Here is a 22,435-nt window from a genome sequence, read left to right as displayed (position 1 = left end):
AGGATATCTATGACTATGAAGCCTCCAGGCCAGCTGTTAGCCATCACAGAAGGCCTGCATCTGCACAGGATGGCTTGGTGACCCCCTCCTCCTTTGGATTTGCCTAGAAATGCCAGTGCCCTTTCTGCCTCAAATACAAGCACCATGGCTGGGCAAAAAAAGGCCAGTGGGCCATACTCCAAAGGCAGTGTGGTCTGGAGAGGAGAAATGAAGAAGAGCCTTTCCCACTTAGAAACCATACCAAAGAAGACATAAATGTGACTTAGCACCATTCAAAAACAACTGGCAATCCAGAAGGAAATGTTGAGTTTTCTGAACGAGTCAGAAGGAGGAGAAGCTTCCAAATGAGTTGAGGTTTGAGAAACTTTATTTATTTATAATCCTGCTCTACAATCGTAATCCACAATCCTTTTCTACAATCCTACTCTATGAGGATTGCAGAGTTAATATCTTGACACAATCGTTACATTCTTGTCTTCTTCTTCTTCGTTGAAATGATGAGTGGTGCCAGTGTTGACGCTGGCTTGGCTGATGTTACAAACGGATGCTGTTCACAGGAAAAAAACCCAACAAACAATAAATCATGACTTTCCAAGCTCAGTCCTTCACAGGCTCAATCAGAGGACCAATGGAACCACCTGCCATCAACATTCATGTGCAGAATCTTGCCATCGCAGGCAAACCTGACCCAGAATCCCATTAATCTGTTTACCTTAGTGTCTTCATCTTGCTGAGATTTTTGCCAGGAAATGGCGCTTTCTCTCCTTGGTGTTTCTTTCTTTCAGGAAACTCCAAAGACTCACAAAGAGCTGCCTCTCTTTGAAAGACAGGCATCATTCTAATTTCCACAGGCAGACAGAGCAGTGTCTACCTTTCTATGCCCTGCCCCTCCTGTGCTGGATGGCACCTTCCTTCCTTCCCAGCAGGGACAGCTGAGTGGCACTGGGTCCTGCAGCTCCCTCTCTGCCACACAACCTGTCAGTAACCCTGGGGCAGTTCCTGTCTGCTTGACCATGCCAGGCAGCAGATGAGGCTGGGACAAGTCCCTCTCAGCTGTTCTTGTTTGTGTGGCAGAAACCTCTAAGAGTGGGGTGGGGGGCACAAACCAGGACCCCTCAGAGGCTCACAGTGAGCCCGCCACAGCCCCTCCTTCCCACAGCCAAATCTCTGACCCCTTGGCTGGGACTGGATTCCTTGGGTTCTTCCACCACCATTTTACACCTCTGGACTCTGCACTGCTCTACTTCACTCCTTTTGCCATTAGATAAAACTGAACACACCACCAAATTACAAAACTGGGCAAGAGAAACAGTCAGAGGACAGAGCACCTCTCCTCTGAGGACAGGCTGAGGATAACCTGGAGTTATCCAGCCTGGAGAAAAATAGACCCCAGGAAGGCATTACTGCCACTTTCCAAAACTTCAGTGTGGCTTCTGAGGGAGTGACACCTTTTTTAACATGTCCAGTTACAAGAAGATGTGGGCTAATATTTTTAAACAAAAAAGGGGATCAAGTTAGAGTAGGTCTAAGGAAGAACTTGTTTACTAGGAGCATGGTGCAACACTGGCACAAGTTGCCCCAAGAGTTGGTAGGTGCCCCATCCCTGGAACGTTCCCAGATCAGGTGGGACAGGGCTCTGAGTAACCTGATCTCTAATTTAAAGATTTCCCAGCTCATTGCAGGCTGTTTGGACCAGATGATCTTCACAGCTCCCTGCCAGCCCCATCCAGTCTAGGATTCCTTACCCTTTTCACTTGAACAGCACCAAGATTGGAGGTGGGGAGGAGGAGGGCTCATCTGGACTTCAGTGGAGGAGGAGCCCATCTCTGGGACACTGTTTCACTTGCAGCCCCTTTGCATTTTACCTGCAGGAGCTCTTTGGCAGACCAGCGCTGTGCCTCGTCTGTCTGCAGGCAGCAGCTCAGGAAGTCCCGCAGCAAAGGTGAGAAGAGGTTGGGCTGCCGCAGCTTTGGGGTCCCTCCTGTGCCTGTCAGGAGTTGAGCCTGGAGAAAAAGGAAACACGAGGCTCCACCTGCTTCTTTCCCATCTGTAACTGCTCTCCCAGATCCCGTTTAACCTCCTCTCTGCACTGGCAATTTCTGCCCTGGCAGAGAGGCAGAGATGACTTTCCTGTACCAACACAACCCCCAAATCCCAAAGCAGCCACAGCTTTTCCAACATCCAGGGGATCTTGCCTTGTCAGCTGATTTCATTGACTGGCCTAGTTAGTGGGAACTACATCAGCAAAAACATGTTTGGTTCTTTGAGGGTTTGCACCAGCTTAACAGGCTATTTGGAAGAGGGTCTTTGCTATATTAACTAACTCTATTTCCAAAAATTATTACATGAAAGGCATCTCTGCAGTGATTGTTGATCCCTTAAGCACAGTTGCAATAAACCAAAACTCATCAAGCTTTTTGTCCTGTTGCAGTAAACAATGGGAATTGGAAGAAATAAAGGAAATCCACCAGGTATTCCTCAGATAAGGAAACAAACCTTTGGAATCTCATATTCAACACAGACACATTAAGATGCCTGCACAAATGCACTGGAAGGAAAATGCCTGTTTGGGAACACAAACAGGAAACATCTGCAGCTCTGTTTCCCAGCAGTCTGCAAGTTTCAGCCTCTTTATGTGGCAAAAAGAAATCTTTTCATGGGCAAATGGGAAGAAGGAGAAGTGCTATCCCTATGGCAACCCTCTGCTCATTTGGATACTCCAGTCAATGCATTAATGGTGTGCCATTGCAGAAACTGCCAGGCAAGAAATGGGAGGTTTTGGAAGGTTCTCCATGACATCAGGCTCTGGCTTGGTCTCCATAAAAATGTCCTTCACAATCGTAACAGCTCAGTGCTGGTAGCATTGACATAGATGGTGACCAAAGACACTTTGTTATTATCCTCTTGAACCCAGAGGAAAATTTCCAAGCCTAAAACAGCAAACACACTCTGCTTGAGTAAAAATAATTATAGCAGCTTTCTTTCCTTCTCCCACACCGCCAGAGGTCACAAAGGGGGTTTTATCCTGTCCCTCTGCAGCTGAGCTCAGCCACTGGACATGGTGGGGAGCTGAAATCCTCACTGTCATTGTGCAAGCCAGGGATGGCCCAGCTCCTGCAGGAAAGGAACACAGCACTGGCATCAACCACACCCCTTGGATTCCAGCCACAGGCACCTGACTGCAGCTCATCAGCTTGGTAAAGTACCAAGAAACAGCCAAGGGTTTGGTGTGCAATTCTAGCTGCAGTCGGAGAAAAACACATCTTAAGCTTATCCAGGCAAACCAAGGATATGACAGAACAATGAACAGATTGTTTGAAAGACTGAAAGTTTCAAAGACACACAGGAAAATATGCTGCAATATGCAGGAAAATTGATGTGCTGTGGTTAGAAAAGGAAAAAGCAAGCTGAGCTGCTTGGGCACTGCTTTGGTGATTGTTTTTATCTATTTTTCTTTTTCCTTTTTCTTACTTTTTGTATAAAATTGCACCTCAGAAGATTCAACCTCCATTTTGAAGGAGATTTATCACATATCTAACCATTTCACTGAAAAATACCTTTCCTTCAGAAACAGAGCTCCAACAGTGTTCAAAAAGCACATGAGAAATGTCAGGCATGGCTGCAGCCAAAACGGCAGGTTGCTGAACTGCTTACCTGCCACTTCCCTTATGAAGCAGCCAAAACTACAGCAGATGCTGATGTGCTGAAATGCAGGGATGTTTTTGGAAGGGAACCTTGGTGGAAGTGGTGCCAGCAGATGGCAATGGGATTTTATCCAGTGGCACACAGAACATGGCACAGGTGAGAAAGACAGTGGCATCACTAAGTATTTGCTTCTTACCCAGACAGAAGTTTCATTCCAGTAAGGAACTTCTTGTTCCACCATTTCAATGCCCACAATTCCAAGAGACCATATGTCCACTTTGGGGCCATATGGTTGACCTGCCATGACTTCAGGTGCCATCCACCCAGAAGTGAGAGCCACTGAGCTTTGTCTACTCTCTTCAGGGGTGAGTTGAGCAAATAGATCAAAATCAGCTGTGGAGAAAACAACACACCATGAAAGCCAGCTCAGATTAGGAAACCAGGCAAAAGAATTCCCCACTCTCACTCGAAGAATGTGCTCTTGATGAATCTCCTGGAGAACTGTCCATGCTCAGTTTCCTTAGGGCTTTAGCCAAGGAAGTAAGGAATAGGCCACTTCCAGAAAAACCCAGGTTTTTAAACAAGCTCACATCAGTGGCCTTTATTCCCCTGAAGGTTTAGATTGTATCTCCCTCCCTCTGGAAGGGACACACACAGACCAACACCACTCTTGACTGCTTGTGGTTCCTCATCATACCTCTGTGCACATTGCAACTGTGCCCACAGTCTACAGCAGGAGCCCCTGCACTCCCACCAGCACCATTTCTGGGCAGCTGGCACTCACTCAAAGCAACCCCACACCCCACATCCCTGGAACACTGCCCTGACCAAGGATATACTGACCCAGCTTGACAGAGCCATCAGTTCTGAGGAGGATGTTGCTGCTTTTCACATTTTGATGGATCACATGATTTACATGAAGAAAATCCAGTCCTTGTAGGCACTGGGAAAGAAAACAGAAACAGGAAGGCAAAAATCAGTGATGTGAGTTCATCACACAGGAAAGGAAACAGCTCTAAATGATTCTCTTTCCAAGGGAATGGGGAGGAATGGCAGAACACAGAGCCATTGACAGGAAGAGCTTGCTGCTCCAACACCAGCAGAGCAGGATCTTTCTAAGGAAAGGTATGTCAGCTTCTGAAAGAGCAACAGCAGCTGCTGTTGTAGGCTGTCCCCTGCAAACCAGGCAGAATGACTGCTGCTGCAGTGGATGTGTTCTCCATGCAGAGGACAAACAAGGGTATGCCAAGAAAGAAAATGTTCCTCCCTTTGCTGTGAAGTGGATTGCTTTGGGGTGGGAGGCTACATGACAAAGATTTTACTGTTGGCCTCAGCATAGACTTGGAAGCATCACATTAGTCACCTTTCAGAAGCAAACATTATTTTGGGTGCACTATTATCCTTTTTGAGACCTGTGAGAAACGAGTCTCTCTTTTTTCTTTGCTATTCATTTCAAGTCCTGCCACCAGCACCTTTTCTTTTACAGGCAAGGAATGCAGTGCAGACAGGCTCCAGGTAAACATTTAGAGAGGCAGGATGGAGAACAGCAAATGCAAATACAAGAGACAGAGTGAGTATACAACAGCAGGAGATCAGAGTGCAGGAATAGAGTGAATTCTGGGGCACTGGCAGACAATTCACATGAGATGCTTTTACTTTCCCACAGCGTACCAGTAACACAGAAACAAAGCTTGGCACATGAAATCTCTCCAGTTCTGAGCCTCAATTTCCCAGACAATCCTGCCCAAGCCCTTGGAAGCACAGGTGGGATCCCTGACCTGCAGACAGACAGCTGCCATCTCATCTTCAGACAGGTAGGTCTGGCTGATGACATCACTCAGAGTGCCTCCATCCATGTACTCCATAACCAGCCAGAGCTCCTGATCCACAAGGTAGCTGAAAGAAGGAAACAAAAGTGTGGATATGAATGTGCACAGCAACGTTGCTGTTTGGAAAAGACAAGGGTTGATTCTTGTTTCCGGGTCCCTTTCTGACAAGGACAGATTAAAAGGAATAGACATTCCCTCTAGGCTGTGCAGTGTTTTCAGTGTGTGCTGTCTCAAGGAGAATGACACATCTGTGAAAAACAGATGTGTAAGATGGCCAGCAAGAAAAAAATGCAGTTTAGTAACAGATCAAAAACCTATCACACCGTGTGCTTCTGGAAAAAATGCACCTAGTGTCCCTGACATGCACAGCAATGGAAAAGACGAGACAATCCAAGGGAAATCCTTGCTAGTTTATCCACATGTAGGAAGACACTTGAAATAAATCAAGCCCCAAAACAACGAGGTGGCATTGAACTTAGAGGCCATTGATTGCAGAATCAGCCATGAACCAAACTAATAGATTTATTAAGATACAGTTGATCCAGGTTTTTGAAAAATTTTCAAACTACATGTGCCAGGGAAGACTCATGCAGACAAGATGCACTCTCTTCCCATCCACTGAGAATGAGCAGAACAATAATAATTTACTAATAATTACCAGCTCTTTTTTCTGCCAGTGACCAAATTGGGTTTTTACCTTGCATATTTGCAGTGTGTAAACAAAGAGTCATGGGACAAAAGCACAACAACTCACCAGTCAAAACAATTGACCAGGTTGGGACTCCTGTTCTTCCTCATGACCATGAGTTCATTGACTTTTAGTTCCTCCATCCTCAGTCCATGGAGGTTTATTTTCTTTATGGCCACCTAAAATGACACTGAAACTCAGTAACTTGAAAAGTTTGAGGCAGGAGACCACAGCGCGCACATGGAGTGAGTGAATTTGCAGTGACACAGCCGAGCTGAGCCAAAGTGCCTTGTGATTAGACATTGGAGTAATTAGGAACTGACATTCCAACAGCCCATTCCTCTGCTTCTTTGGGAACCAGTTACAGGACACATGGCCACTGACATTTTGCTTTGTCCACTTGGTAACAAAGATGTCTCAACTATAACCCACAAAGCTCTGACCACACTCTCTGCTGCTCTGTCTGGGATTCAGAAGTAATCCATGCCTTGGGACTCAGTGGATACATCCTGGACTATAAGCAGGGCTTAGGGCTTTTAGGGACGCCTTGCAGTTCTCTCCCTATGTGCAGTTCCCAAGTGCAGCACTGCAGGTGGCTAAGGAACTACCAGGAGCATTCAGAAGTATTTGCTGGCAGCCAGAAATGACAACAAAGCTCTGAAGCTGTAGCCCCAAAGAGCAGTGAGATGTCCAAGGCACCGCCTTTGTTTCAGCAAATGAGAGCGAGTGAGCGCGTTCTTCTCTCAAAGGAACCGCTGCCCTCCTTGCCTTCCTTCTGGCAGCCGAGAAGGACAAAGACTGTCCCAAGTGCAATTTGCAGGATGGCACCAGTCTCTGCTTCTTGTGCCTTTACTGCAGAGCTCTACCCAAAGCTCCAGCCACAACTCACACCAGAGGGGAAAGCCCTCAAGAGCTGCAGAGTCCTCAGGGCCTGTTGACATTTACCTCTCTTCTTCCGGCATTGTCGAATGCTCTACAAACCTCTCCAAAAGCCCTACAAACAAAAGAAAGCAAAGAAAGGAGAAGCCATTTAGAATTTGGAGTGAAAGCCAGCCCAGACATGAGATCTCTCCTATAAGTGCCTAAAACATGCAGGTTCCAGGAGGGGTCTGCCAGAAGGCTGATGATGCATTTTCCTCTCAAGTGCATGGACACTGGGCCTGTTCCTGGAGTGTTGGGGTTTACTTCCTCAGCTCAAAAAGAGAGCTCATTCTTTGATCTCAGCTTGAAGGCTCTAAACTGTGCAGTTCTTACCCTAACCATGGAGTATTTCCTTCAACAAACTCTTGGAAAGAAATGTTCCTGAGAACTGTTATCTCACAGCTATCATAGCAGGTAGGTTGCTCTTTCAGGCAAGCAATATTCTTCTCCTTTCATTAGTGTGACTCTATGATTTGGAGATGTTAAAAAATGCTAAGGAAATTAACACAGAGCTGTCACACACTTGAGAGACAAGGAGATCTTCCAGGTCCTCTTCCTTGCTGCAGGCAAGACCTTGGAAGCATGGAGATGTCTTTGACAATGTCTTCTGGCCACGCTCACAAATTCTGACCAGTAGTGAGAACTGGGATAATCTAACTCCAGTGTCTGAATATGTCTTCAGTTTGTCTGACTTCACACTTGATAGACATTCTACCAGCAAATCCCCTGGCCCATGGTTGTGTAGAAGTAACTGTGGTTGGACTCACCCACTGCCAATGTTTTCCAGTTCAATGTATTTTGTCACAAGATTTTCCATGTTCACTGTTTTCTCTGAAGGAAACAAAATGCAAGATGCTCACTTTATAGCAGATTTCAGGTTCCAGAAGATAAGGCAGCCCCACTTTCTGGTCTCTAAACCCTTTATGGTTGGCTGAGTAACAACAACAACAACCAGACAGACAGCTCTGCAGCACACAGAGTGATTTTCTACAGCAGCTCCTGTGGGGTGTCCTAAATGTTTCTGTGATTCCAAATGGAGGAGGAACATTTGGTACAGCTATGCTGACACATGCACACAACCCACTGTTCCTCAGACAAGAGATACACAAGACCTACTCAGTAGCTCCAAGTACTCCTCCTCAGTCTCGTGTTGCTGAGCAGCAGCCAGGTCAGTGCTGGAGATGAACAAACTGCCCAGGGTCCTCTTCTCAGGCTGGGGAAAAAAGGCTCCTTTAGACAATGCTGCTGCTGCAGCAGGTTCAGTAACAGAGCCTGTGTAGATCTGAGTAACAACTTTGTGTCAGAAAGATGGCTGGAAGAGATTACTTTGAGATCTCTTTCCAAATGCAAGCCCTTAGGAAGATGCGGTCAGCCACATGCAGAGCTCTTAAAATGAATTACTTGGATGTCCATTTCTCAGACTGGATGGATGAAAACCAAAGGTTGGTTTTACTCGAGTTCATGGCCAGATTCATGTTCCATTTTAATGGATTTTCTGAAGGATGACCACCACAATGACCATTCCACTTCCTCCCCAAGGATTTCTTTCTCCCTCCAAGGGTGGCAGACACACTTTTTCAAATGTTCTACCTCCACCCACGGAGATCTCTTTTCTTGCACCATCTTCAGGATGTGACCAACCTGCAGCATGTCCAATTGGGATCGCTCCCATGCCTCACGCCGACTACTGGGCTTTTTGTTTCCAGTCTTTTGCTGAAAGTATTTGCAGGCTGGCAGGTGAGATGTCAACACTTCCACCTCAAGTCAAACAGAACAAAGCAGTCAGAGACTACAATTTGTCCCTGTTGGCCAAGAGTCATTGACTGTGAGGAAAGGCAGAGAACAGGATTACAAGGGCTACAGGCAGCTTGTTTCTATCCTCCATCTGGGTCACCATGTACCACTGTAAAAATACCTCAAGTAACAGGGAGAGCAGTAACAGGCCAGCGAGAATCAATTTGAATGACTGCTGGCGAAAAGGTCAAAGGACCAGCCTCACTGTGCAGGGATGACATTTGAGATTCAGCACTCCAGGAAATGTCCTTCAGAGTGGCTGTGATAGATCCTGCAGCAGGATGGCACTCAGAGGCATCACCCCAACCCCTGCTGCTCTACAGTGGAAAGGCAAGAAGGGCAGAAAGCATCAGTTTGGTGACTGCACTGGCTATTCTTGTTTCACTCACTTGCTTTTCTACAGCCTGAAGCAGAGGATTACATTTCTCTCTGATAATTTTTATTTCTTCCTCCAGCCTCTTCTCCTTTTCCTTCATCTTAGCCTCAGTTTCCTGCAGTTCTGCATCCAGCTGGTCCTTGAGGTTCTGCAAAAAACCAGAGAAATGTTTCTTAAATCTAGTGTCTGCCACTCTTGCACTCACCTTTTGTTGATCGCCTCTCTGTGGATGGAGATGCATCTCCTCATTGCCTCTCATGCCCTCCTTGTGCTTTCTCTTCACTGCCATGATGGGAATCCGAGCTTCGGGTAGCTCTGCTTGTGGCTCTGCCTTGATGTTCTGTACATACAAATGCAGAGCAAGTCAGAGGGAGCTGCCACCAAGTTCAGATTTTTCCTCTTTCAGCCTCAAAATCAAATTCATTCTGCCACTTCTTTTTGCTTCCCTACCCACCTCTGCTTCCATTGTGACCCTCTTGTCCCAGAGCTGATCTCTGCAGATTACAAGGCTCTGTGCTTTCAGTGCCTCTGGGACTCGTGGCCTCAGTCCCAAGAGCTCTGTTTTATGCCCCTGTTCCTGCCCTTCACTCTGTCACCTGGTGAGCCAGGCTTACCTGGCCATTCTCTTGTTGTTCTTCCACCTGCTGCCTGAGCTGCTCTTCCTGCTCCTGGGCTAGGAACAGCTCTCCCTGAGGCTGGCATGGCACCTCTTCTAAAGCCATCTGCTCATGCTCTTTCTCTAGAAGGGCCTGCACAGAAAGCAAGAGAAGATGGGTTTCAACTTTCCATATGACATTTGTGGGCCAAGTCTCTAAGAGTGATGGGCTCACATGTTCCCAAAGCACTGTGCTGCTGCTCTCCTGGGTCATTCTCTGCCCATGGGGAGGCACAGATTCCAAAGTGACACTGGCTGTACAATCGGAGTCCATCTGGGACTGAAGCTCCAACAGCCTCTCAGGCAGCTGACCCCTGGGAAGGGGTGGCATTTCTCAAGGCTCTGCTGAGGGCCTCCCTCCACTTCTGCTGTGTCCTCTTTGTCTTTTCATTGTGACTGACACCCAGCCCTGTCCCACAGCTCCATCCTGGCTCTGCAGCTGGCTTCCAGTATGGGCTCACTCCTTGTGAGAGACACTTCTGGAGTTCATGTTCTCTTCAGACCTGCACCACCGTTCCTGCCTTTCTGACATCTACACTCTTGTTAGAAATCCTGGCCATTCAGGAGATAAGGATGCATGTAAAGATCCTCTGATGGAGGTCAGAGAGCCTCTACAGCCACCCCAGTATATGGAGGAGGACCAAGGTGTTTATTCTTCCTCTTTTGTCAGCTGAGAATTCAGACCAGTGGTAACAGAGATGCTCATAACAGCCCAACAACAAATGAACTTAAAAACCCCTAGGGATGCCAATGAAGAAAATCATATATCATGTATTGTGTGTATGACTAGAGTCACTCATCACCAGCTAAAACATGGAATTGTTCCACATTACTGGGACAGGGAGAAATTTAAATAAACTGAGGGCTTTAGGGCAGAAGAGGCTGGAGGAGGAAAACACCCATGAGGGGAAAATCAACCATTTCTGGAGGGAAAACATCTCTGCCTGCTCAGGATCAGTTGACAGAACGTGTCTGTCCTCGTCTCTAGAAGGGATGCCTTTAGGTGAGTTTTGCACCTCCAACTCTCTCTGACCAGAGCCGGGAGGAATCAATATGGAAATGTTACATCAATAGATAGATACATGACACATAGATACATGACACATAGATACATGACACATAGATAAATAGATACATAGATACATAGATACATACATGACACAGAGATACATAGATACATATAAACATAGAAAGATAAATAGATAGAGTTCACTTATATAATTTCTCTCACTCTACTTTCTGTTCCTACACACATCACCACTCGGCAGCCAATGTCCCTATCAATAGCAATCCTGAATGTGCTCTCCTGTGGCATCAATAAACCCCACTTTTGGGGAATCTGGAGCATGTAGGTCCTTATGGAATGAGATCAGATCCAGAGCACTGCTCTGGGAACTGAACTCTTTGTGCATCTGTGTTCAGACGAGTTCTCTTGGTCACAACCGCACTGACAGTGGTAAAGTGGCTGTAATCAGAAAGGAAGCCCAGCCCCTCTCAGCTCCTCTGATCTGAGAGGACCAGCTGGAATTCAAGAATGTTGGTTTCCCGCTCAACTCGCAAATGCAATTCAGATTGCAATATTGGACAATTTTTGATCCTCAAGGCTGCCAAAAGGTAAGGGCTCTGTAAACGGGAAAGTGATGTGCAAGGTCATACAGCTTGGCATCAGAACAGCTCCTTCTGCACTAATATCCCTGAACCAAAAAATGTCTTCGCATGCAGGAAAATGTTGAGCAAAATCACCTTTGCTTCCTAGAGGAAGAAAATAATCAAGACATCTGTTCCCAGCAGAAAAACAACCCAACAAACAAAACGATCAAAGTGCTATCTACTCTAGTTTCTAAAGCATCTGGATGCAGTGACGGGATGCTTGGCATGGGAAAGGCCCTGGTGGGGATCACTGTCATGTAGGCATTTCTGGAAGTATGCCTAGAAGGTCCCTCATGAGATGTCCTTTCCCCCGACTAAAGCTCCTGAAGCACATCCTCACTGGGCTTGTGCTCCCACCCATTCCCAGCTCCCTTGCCCTTCCCTGGACACACTCCAGCCCCTCAATGTCTTTCTGCTCCAGAGGGGCCACAACTGGACACAGCACTCGAGCAGCGGCCGCAGGGGTGCCCAGCACAGGGTACAGCTCACTGCCCTGCTCCTGCTGCCCCACTATTGCTGACACACGCCAGGATGCCCTTGGCCTTCTTGGCCCCCTGGGCACACATTGCCTCGTGTTCAACTGCTGTTGACCAGCACCCCTGGCTCCTTTTCTCCCCGGTAACACCGCAGGCACAAAGTTGCACATTTGACTTAGAATAAATCATTGAAAATTCCACGATGTCTTTCCTCTTCTTAGCAACACAAAACAGCAGTCCAAGTCTTTCAGCTTTTCCCCCTCTCCAGGCTGCAATGGTGTTGGGGGTTGAGTGTTTTCTATTACTGTGTTAATTTAAAGAATTTTTCTCATTATCATGCCAATAGACCTGGCCGGGTTACCCACAGGGCCTTTGAGGACACCAGACAAAAGGGGTAGGTGGGAGCTGGGCTTCCATAGAGGACTTGTGTTTCTGGCGAGCTCGGAGGAGAACCCGCCATCTCCAGCCACACAGCTGAATGCAGGAGAGCCAGATAGTCTGTGATCAGCTGCCCTGTATCTGCCCTGTTCCAGCTCCTGCCTCTGCGGACACAGCCAATCACCCGGACACAAATGGTGAGCGAGGAGCTGCCCGCTCCAGCCATTCCCACCCGAGACCGGCGTGGCCGCTGCCGCCCCCTCCTGCCTCTGCTCCCGCCTGCTCTCTGCAGCTGCCAGGTTTTGTTCTGTCTGCAACACCGGGACCGAGGGCAGAGAGAGTGTGTGCCTGCAGCTAAAGAAAGGACTGGAACCAAGTTATCTGTTCTGTTTTGTTGGTAATTTTAACAACTGCTGTTGTTTCTGCTTGTACAGTTAGATATATGATAAAAGAGCTGTTATTCCTACCCCCTTATATCTGCCTCAGAGTCCTTGATTCAAACAATTATAATACTTGGGGGGAGTGCAATTAAAGTCTCTATTTCAAAGGCAAACTTCTGTCTTTATCAGCAGACAACTGTCCTTCAAACCAGGACAAATGGCATTTTCAACCAGAGTTATCAAGGCAAACCACACAATAGAAAGTGACTAGAGACACATGCATCCTCTGGGTTTTGCCTCAGAAATGGGTTCAGAACTATGCAGTTTTTGTCATTTGGCACACAGGACATTCCTAGGCCTACATGGATTCATGGACAACACAATCATCTCTTTGCATCTTATCAAAACACAGGTGCACTCAGACTGCACTCTGCTACTGACCGCTCTGCCTGAAGAGCAAAAATAATGACCTGGCAATAAAAACAAAAAATCCCTGGCTTCAAGCTGCAAGTCCACAATGTGTCTCTGAAATACTCCAAGGTAAACACACCCAAGAAGCTCAAAAGGACAAAGCATCCCAAAGAACCTGTGTGATCAGATCAACCGTTTTGTGCCTATAGCTCCTTGGCCAATCTGTGAAGTGGGACAGGTCTCTCCAGACCACAGTGTCCCCTATGTATCCAACAAGGCTGAGCTCCAGGTTTTTGACATGATCCCTCCTGGGGCTGGGGAGCCTTCACAATTAATGTTGCTCCTTCCAGAATCCCAGAAACCTGGGGCCAAATCATGCCAGATCAAAGCAATTATCAAGCTCTCAAGAGGCTGGGGGGAATAGTTATGTCCTGACAGAACTCCAGCACTCTGCATCCTCAGCCGGCAATAGCAAGTGCTGACTGCTCAGGAACTTGCAGCTCTGTCTTGTACTATAGACAACACCAGCAAGGACTGGCACTTACTGCCTCAGAATATTCAGACTGTGGTGTCTCCACAGCTGAAGACTTGCGCTCAATTTCCTCCTCTTTGGCCTCTTCTCTCGGAGCTGAGGAAGTCAGTGGATAATGTTCTGTTGGTTCTGGACTCTGTGGACAGAGAGAAGCATGACGAAGAGGCCATTACCAATCATGTATACCCTTTTTTATATTCTGCTCTACAACCTGCTCTCCTAAGGAAATATCATAAACTGTTACAGCAATGGGATTCTAAGTCACTCCGATAAAATTATATTGGCTGATCCATAAGAACTGCATGTGGCTTCGAATTCAACATTCCACCCCGGCTACTACCCGCAAGCAACCTTCTCTCTGAAAACTGAGCTCTGATTTCTTTAAAGCCTCGAAATGGAAAATCAGGGAATACCCATCTGTGGCTGATGCTGACGTGGAAAAATAAAACTCTATTAGAGTCTCATAATAGGCTGAAAAAGAAAATCTTGAGGAAAAGCACCTTTGCTAGCTGCATAAAGACAAAATGAGCATGGCCTCTCATCCTGGCAAACAAACAACCCAACAATCCAAAGGATAAAAGAGTCATCTACTCCAGTGTCTAAAGCATCTGGATGCAGTGAGGTGATTCTTGGCATGGGAACAGCCCTCGTGGTGGGGACTGTCGTGTAGGCATTTATGGAAGTGTGCCTGGATGGCCCATCATGAGCCTCCCTTTCCCCCAGATTAAGACTCTCTCAGTACATCTACACTGGTGTGCACTCCCACCCCTTCCCAGCTCCGTTGCCCTTCTCCAGACACGCTCCAGCCCCTCAATGTCTTTATGCTCCAGAAGGGGCCAAGAACTGGACACAGCACTCGAGCAGTGGGCCACAGAAATGGCCAGCACAGGGCACAGCTCACTGCCCTGCTCCTGCTGCCCCACTATTGCTAACACAGGACTGAATGCCCTTGACTTCTTGGCTATCTGGAGACACACTGATTCATGTTTAGCTGCTCTTGACCAGGACACTATGCTTCTTTTGCCCAAGTTAACATTTGACTTAGAGTACATTTTCAGGAATCCCAAGATGCCTTTCCATTGCTTAGCAAAATGAAACAGCAGTCCAAGTCTTTCCGGTTTTTCCCCTCTCCTACCTACAATGACAATTGTGAATTGAGTTATCTAGTCTGACCACAGAATAGGAAGTTCAAGAGACACATGTAGCATCTGGGTTTTGCCTCAGGAATGGGTCCAGAACTATGCCAATTTTGTCATTTGGCACACAGGACATCCCTAGACCCACAGGGATTCATGGACAACACAATCATCTCTTTACAGCTTATGAAAACACAGGTGCACTCAGACTGCACTATGGTACTGACTGCTCTGCCTAAAGAGGTAAAAGAACGACCTGGCAAGAAAGGCACCAAATATCTCACTTCAAGCTGCAAATCCACAATGTGTCTCTGAAATACGAACATGTAAGCACAGCCAAGGAGCCTATGGGGACAAATCACCCCAAAGAGTCTGTGTAGCCAGATCAACGATTTTTGTGCCTGTAGCTCCTTAGCCAGTCTGTGGAGTGGGACAGGCTTCTCCAGACCACAGTGTCACCTATGTATCTAACAAGGCTGAGCTCCAGGTCTTTGACAGGATCCCTCCTGGGGCTGGGGAGCCTTCACAATTAATGTTGCTCCCCCTCAGAAGCCCAGCAACCTGAGACCACATCATACCAGATCATAGCCCATTATCAAGCTCCCACAGACTGGTGGGAATTGTGAGGTCCTGAAGGACTCCAGCACTCAGCATCCTCAGCCACCAAAAGCAAGTGCTGGCTGCTCAAGAACTAGTAGCTCTGTCTTGTACTACAGACAACACCAGCAAGGACTGGCACTTACTGCCTCAGAATATTCAGACTGTGGTGTCTCCACAGCTGAAGACTTGTGCTCAATTTCCTCCTCTTTGGCCTCTTCTCCGGGAGCTGAGGGAGTCAGTGGATAGTGTTCTGTTGGACTCTGTGGACAGAGAGAAGCATGACGAAGAGGCCATTACCAATCATGTATACCCTTTTTTACTATTCGGATCTACAACCTGATCTAGTAAGACAAAATCATAAACTATCACAGCAATGGGATTATAAATCAAGTCACTCCGACATAATTATATGGGCTGATTTAACAGAACTGCATGTGGCTTCGAATTCAACATTCTACCCTGGCTACTACCAGCAAGCAACCTTCTCTCTGAAAACTGAGCTCAGATTTCTTTAAAGCTCTGAAATGGAAAATTAGGGAATAACCATCTGTGGCTGATGCAGACGTTGAAAAATTAAACTCTATTAGAGTAATAGGCCGGAAAAGAAAATCTTGAGGAAAAGCACCTTTGCTATCTGCATAAAGACAAAATGAGCATGGCTTCTCCTCCTGGCAAACAAACAACCCAAAAATCCAAAGGATAAAAGTGTCACCTATTCCAGTGACTAAGTCATCTAGATGCAGTAAGGAGATGCTTGGCATTCAACGGCTCTTGTGGGGAGGACTGTCATGTAGGCATTTATGGAAGAGTTCCTGGATGGTCCATCACGAGCCTCCCTTTCCCCAGGTAAAAGCTCTCTGAGCTCCTCCATATCGGGACTATGCTCCCATATCTCCACAGCTCCCTTGCCCTTCTCCAGACAAGCTCCAGCCCCTCCATGTTTTTCTGCTCCAAAGGGCCCAGAACTGGACACAGCACTCGAGCAGCGGCCGCAGCGGTGCCCAGCACAGGGCACAGCTCACTGCTCTGCCCCTGCTGCCCCACTATTGCTGACAGAGGCCAGGATGCCCTTGGCCTTCTTGGCCCCCTGGGCACACATTGCCTCATGTTCATCTGCTGTTAACCAGCAACCCTGGCTCCTTTTGCCCAAGTTAACATTTGTCATTAAATAAAGCATCGAGAATTCCACGATACCTTTCCTATGCTTAGCAACACAATACAGCAGTCCAAATCTTTCATCTCTTCCCCCTCTCCAGGCTCCCATATAATTTTCAACCGGAGTTATCAAGGCAGACCTCACAATAGAAAGTGTCAAGAGACACGTGTATCCTCTGAGTTTTGCCTCAGAAATGGGTCCAGAACTATGCAGCTTTTGTCATTTGGCACACAGGACGTCCCCAGACCTACAGGGATTCATGGAAAACACAATCATCTTTTGTAGTTTATTAAAACACATGCGAACTCAGACTGCACTCTGATGCTGACTGCTCTGCCTGAAGAGGCAAAAGTACAACCTGGTAATAAACGCACCAAAAATCTCACTTCAATTTGCAGCTCCACATTGTAAGTGTAAGAACATCCAAGAAACTTGTGAGGACAAACCACTCCAAAGTGCCTGTCTCATTAGATCAACCTTTTTTGTGATTGTAGCTCCTTGACCAGTCTGTGGAGTGGGACAGGAGTCTCCAGACCACAGTGTCCCCTGTGTATCCAACAAGGCTGAGTTCCAGGTCTTTGACATGATCCCTCCGGGGGCTTGGTATCCTTCATGCTTCAGGCTGGCCTCAATCAGTATCCCAGCAATCCGAGGTCAAATCATGCCAGATCAAAGCCCATTATCACGTTCTCACAGGCTAGGGGGAATCACTAGGTCCTGACAGGACTCCAGCACTCTGCATCCTCAGCCACCAATAGCATGTGCAGGTTCCTCAAGAACTTTCAGCTGTGTCTTGTACTAAAGACAGCCCAAGCCAGAACTGGCACTCACCGCCTCAGAATATTCAGACAGTTGTGTCACCACACCTGAAGGCTTGAGGTCAATTTCCTCTTCTTTGGCCTCCTCTCCAGAAGCTGAGAGAGTTAGGGCATAGTCTGCTGCTGGTTTTGGACTCTGTGGACAGAGAGAAGAGCGACGGAATGTCATTACCAATCATTTACACCCTTATTTTTATTCAGCTCTACAACCTGCTCTATTAAGACAAAATTTCAAACGGTCACAGCAATGGGCTTCTAAGTCACTCTGACAAATTTATATGAGCTGGTTCAACAGAAATGCATGTGCCTCTGAATTCAACATTCCAACCTGGCTAATATCAGCAAGCAAACTTCTCTCTGAAAACTGAGCCCTGAGTGCTTTAAAGCTCTGAAATGAAAATCAGGCAATACCCAGCAGTTGCTACTGCAGACATGGAAAAATAAAACTCTATTAGAATCTCATAATATGCTGGAAAAGCAATGAGCCAAAGCACCATGGCATGCTGTATAAAGAAAAAATAATCATAAGGTTCCCTCCTGGCAAACCAACAACCCAAGAAAACAAATGATAAATGTGTCACGCATTCCAGTGTCTAAAGCATCTGGATGCAGTGAGGGGATGCTTGGCATGGAAATGGCCCTCATGGGGAGGACAGTCATGTAGGCATTTATCGAAGTGTACCTGGATGGTCCATCATGAGCCTCCCTTTCCCCATTACTGAACCTACCTCAGCACATACAATCTGGGCTTGTGCTCCAACCACTTCCAGCTCCCTTGCCCTTCCCGGGACACACTCCAGCCCCTCAATGTCTTTCTGCTCCAGAGGGGCCACAACTGGACACAGCACTCAAGCAGCAGCTGCACCGGTGCCCAGCACAGGGCACAGCTCACTGCCCTGCTCCTGCTGCCCCACTATTGCTGACACACGCCAGGATGCCCTTGGCCTTCTTGGCCCCCTGGGCACACACTGCCTCAGGTTCAGTTGCTGTTGACAGGGACACCTTGCTGCTTTTGCCCAAGTTAACATTTGACTTAAAACACAGCATTGAGAATTCCTCAATGTCTTTTGTCTTCTTAGTAATACAAGAAATCATTCCAAGTCCTGCAGCTTTTTCCCCTCTCCAGACTACAATGGCATTTTCAAACGAAGTTATCAAGTCAGACCACACAAAAGAAAATGTCAAGAGACACATGTAGCCTCTGGGTTTTCCCTCAGAAATGGGTCCAGAACTATGCAGTTTTCATCATTTGGCACACAGGACATCCCTAGGCCCACAGGAATTCATGGACAGCACAATCATCTCTTTGCAGCTTATCAAAACACAGGTGCACTCAGACTGCACTCTGCTATGTATCGCTCGGTCCCAAGAGGAAAAAAGAATGACCTAGCAATAAAGACACCAAATCCCTGACCTTAATTGCAAGTCCACAATGTGTCTCTGAAATACTCCAAGGTAAACACACCCAAGAATCTTGAGAGGACAGAGCACCCCAAAAAATCTGGGTGGTGAGATCAAGATTTTATGTGCCTGTCGCTCCTTGGCTAGTCTGTGAAATGGGACAGGTCTTTCCAGATCACAGTGACCTCTATGTAGAAAATAAGGCTGAGCTCCAGGTCTTTAACATGATCCCTCCTGGGGCTTGGTGTACTTCATGCTTTATGCTGGTCTCTATAAGAAGCCCAAGAATATGGGACCAATCATGCCAAATGAAACACATTATCAAGCTCCCCCAGGGTGGAGGGAATTGGTACATCCTGAAGGATTCCAGCACTCAGCATCCTCAGCCACCAATAGCAAGTGCTGACTGCTCAAAATCTTGAAGCTCTGTCTTATACTACAGACAACACCAGCAAGGACTGGCACTTACTGCTTCAGAATATTCAGCCTGTGGTGTGACCACAGCTGAAGACTTGCGCTCAATTTCCTCCTCTTTGGCCTCTTCTCCAGGAGCTGAGGGAGTCAGTGGATAGTGTTCTGTTGGTTCTGGACTCTGTGGACAGAGAGAAGCATAACGAAGAGGCCATTACCAATCAAGTATACCCTTATTTTTATTCAGATCTACAACCTGCTCTACTAAGGAAAAATCATAAACTCTTACAGCAATGGGATTATAAGTCACTCCGACTGAATTATATGGGCTGATTCAACAGAACTGCATGCGGTTCTGAATTCAACATTCTAACCTGGCTACTATCAGCAAGCAACCTTCTCTCAGAAAACTGAGCACTGAGTTCTTTAAACCTGTGAAATGGAAAATCAGGGAATACCCAGTTGTGGCTTCTGCAGATGTGGAAAAATAAAACTCTATTAGAGTCATATAATATGCTGGAAAATGAAATCTTGAGCCAAAGCACCTTTGCTTGCTTCATAAAGAAAAAAAGAGCATGACTTCTCCACCCGGCAAACCAACAACCCAATAAATCGAAATGATCAAATGTCACCTAATCCAGCGACTAAAGCATCTTGATGCAGTGAGGGGATGCTTGGCATGGAAACGGCCCTAGTGTGGAGGACTGTCATGTAGGCATTTTTGGAAGTGTGCCTGGATGGTCCATCATGGGCTCCATTTCGACAGGTAAAAGCTCCCTGAGCTCATCCAAATCAGGCGTGTGCTCCCAGCCATTCCCAGCTCCTTTGCCCTTCTCCAAACATGCTCCAGCCCCTCCATGTTTTTCTGCTAGAGAGGTTCCCACAACTGGACACAAGACTTGAGCAGCGGCCACAGCGATGCCCAGCACAGGGCACAGCTCATTGCCCTACTCCTGCTGCCCAGTATTGCTGACACACGCCAGGATGGCCTTGGCCTTCTTGGACACCTGGGCACACGCTGCCCTGTGTTCATCTGCTGTTAACCAGCAACCCTGGCTCCTTTTGCCCAAGTTTACATTTCACTTAAAATAAAGCATTGAGAATTCCACGATGCCTTTTCTGTGCTTAGCAACACAAGAAATCAGTCCAAATCTATCATCTTTTCCTCCTCTCCAGGTTCCAATGGCATTTTCAAATGGAGTTATCAAGACAAACCACACAATAGAAAGTGTCAAGAGACACATGTAGCCTCTGGGTTTTGCCTCAGAAATGCTTTCAGAACAATGACAATTTTGTCATTTGGCACACATGTCTTCCATAGGTCCTCAGCTACTTATGGACAACACAACCATCTCTTTGCAGCTTTTCAAAACACAGGTGCACTCAGACTGCACTCTGCTACTGACAGCTCTGCCTGAAGAGGCAAAAGAACCACCTGGCATTAAAGGCACCAAATCTCTCACTTCAAGCTGCAACTCCACAATGTGTCTCTGAAATACTCCCAGGTAAACACACCCAAGAAGCACATGAGGACAAAGCATCCCAAAGAGCCTGCATGATCTGATCAACCGTTTTGTGATTGTAGCTTCTTGGCGAGTCTGTAAAGTTAGATAGGTCTCTCTAGAAAACAGTGTCCCCTACGTATCCAACAAGGCTGAGCTCCAGGTCTTTAACATGATCCCTCCTGGGGCTGGGGAGACTTCACAATTAATGTTGCTCACTCTCAGAACCCCAGCAACCTGGGGCCAAATCATGCCAGATCAGAGCAATTATCAAGCTCTCACAGGCTGGGGGGAATTTCTGAGTCCTGACAGGACTCCAGTCCTCAGCATCCTCAGCCACCAAAAGCAAGTGCTGACTGCTCAAGATCTTGCAGCTCTGTCTTGTACTACAGAGCCAGAAAGGATTGGCACTTACTGCCTCAGAATATTCAGACTGTGGTATCTCCACAGCTGAAGACTTGCGCTCAATTTCTTCCTCTTTGGCCTCTTCTCCCGGAGCTGAGGGAGTCAGTGGATAGTGTTCTGTTGGTTCTGGACTCTGTGGACAGAGAGAAGCATGACGAAGAGGCCATTACCAATCATGTATACCCTTTTTTATATTCTGGTCTACAACCTGCTCTACTATGAAAAAATCATAAACTGTCACAGCAACGGGATTCTAAGTCACTCTGACAAAATTATATGGGCTGATTGCTCATTTTATAAAGACAAAATGAGCAGGGCTTTTCTTCCTGGCAAACCAACAACTCAAGAAACCAAAGGATCAAAGTGTCGCCTACTCCAGTGTCTAAAGCACCTGGATGCAGTGAGGGGATGCTTGGCATGGAAATGATCCTCATGGGGAGGACTGTCACGTACGGATTTATTGAAGTGTGCCTGGATGGTCCATCACGAGCCTCCCTTTCCCTAGGCTAAAGATCCCTCAGCTCATCCTAACTGGACTTGTGCTCCCACCCTTCCCAGCTCCCTTGCTATTCTCTAGACATGACCCAGCCCCTCAATGTTTTTCTTCTCCAGAGGGGCCCAGAGCTGGACACAGCACTCGAGCAGCAGCTGCACCGGTGCCCCGCACAGGGCACAGCTCACTGCCCTGCTCCTGCTGCCCCACTATTGCTGACACAGGCCAGGATGCCCTTGGCCTTCTTGGCCACCTGGGCACACACTGCCTCATGTTCAGGTGCTGTTGTCCAGAAACCCTTGCTGATATTGCCCAAGTTCACAATTGATTAAAATACAGCATCTGAAATTCTGTACTAAGCAACACAAAACAGCAGGCCAAGTCTTGCAGCTTTTCTCCCTCTCCAGGCTCCAATGGCACTATCAAATTGAGTTATCAAGGCAGACCACACAATAGAAAGTGTCAAGAGACACATGTAGCCACTTGGTTTTGCCTCAGAAATGGGTCCAGAACTATGCAGTTTTTGTCATTTGGCACTGCACATCCTTAGTCCAACAGGTACTTATGGACAACACAATCATCTCTTTGCATCTTATCAAAACACAGGTGCACTCAGACTGCACTCTGCTACTGACCGCTCTGCCTGAAGAGGCAAAAGAACGACCTGGCAATAAAGGCACCAAATATCTAAGTTCAAGCTCTAACTCAACTATGTGTCTCTGAAATACTCCAAGGTAAACACACCCAAGAATCTTGAGAGGACAAAGCACCCCAAAGT

At 47.1% G+C, this 22,435-nt stretch overlaps 1 protein-coding gene across 1 annotated transcript in view; it reads right to left on the bottom strand.

Annotated features, from left to right (window-relative positions):
• Positions 1-350: 350 nt before the first annotated feature.
• LOC130265600 (uncharacterized) overlaps positions 351-22,435 on the bottom strand; it is a 36,875-nt gene continuing 14,790 nt past the window's right edge. Inside the window, exons 10-26 of the mRNA XM_056514781.1 lie at positions 21,175-21,297; positions 19,316-19,438; positions 17,459-17,581; positions 15,615-15,731; positions 13,749-13,871; positions 9,868-10,002; positions 9,267-9,593; positions 8,725-8,841; positions 8,200-8,296; positions 7,851-7,914; positions 7,108-7,156; positions 6,229-6,341; positions 5,424-5,541; positions 4,489-4,588; positions 3,842-4,038; positions 1,866-2,003; positions 351-547 (exon numbers count right to left, since the gene is read on the bottom strand). Of these exons, the coding sequence (XP_056370756.1) occupies positions 464-547; positions 1,866-2,003; positions 3,842-4,038; positions 4,489-4,588; positions 5,424-5,541; positions 6,229-6,341; positions 7,108-7,156; positions 7,851-7,914; positions 8,200-8,296; positions 8,725-8,841; positions 9,267-9,593; positions 9,868-10,002; positions 13,749-13,871; positions 15,615-15,731; positions 17,459-17,581; positions 19,316-19,438; positions 21,175-21,297 (2,148 nt within the window). The 3' untranslated portion in view covers positions 351-463. The remainder of the gene's footprint in view (positions 548-1,865; positions 2,004-3,841; positions 4,039-4,488; positions 4,589-5,423; positions 5,542-6,228; positions 6,342-7,107; positions 7,157-7,850; positions 7,915-8,199; positions 8,297-8,724; positions 8,842-9,266; positions 9,594-9,867; positions 10,003-13,748; positions 13,872-15,614; positions 15,732-17,458; positions 17,582-19,315; positions 19,439-21,174; positions 21,298-22,435) is intronic.

The sequence above is a fragment of the Oenanthe melanoleuca genome, chromosome Z (assembly GCF_029582105.1).
Source record: "Oenanthe melanoleuca isolate GR-GAL-2019-014 chromosome Z, OMel1.0, whole genome shotgun sequence".
Lineage (NCBI taxonomy): Eukaryota > Metazoa > Chordata > Aves > Passeriformes > Muscicapidae > Oenanthe > Oenanthe melanoleuca.
The sequence above is the reverse complement of the archived record's forward strand: the minus strand, read 5'-3'. Positions and strand labels throughout refer to the sequence as shown.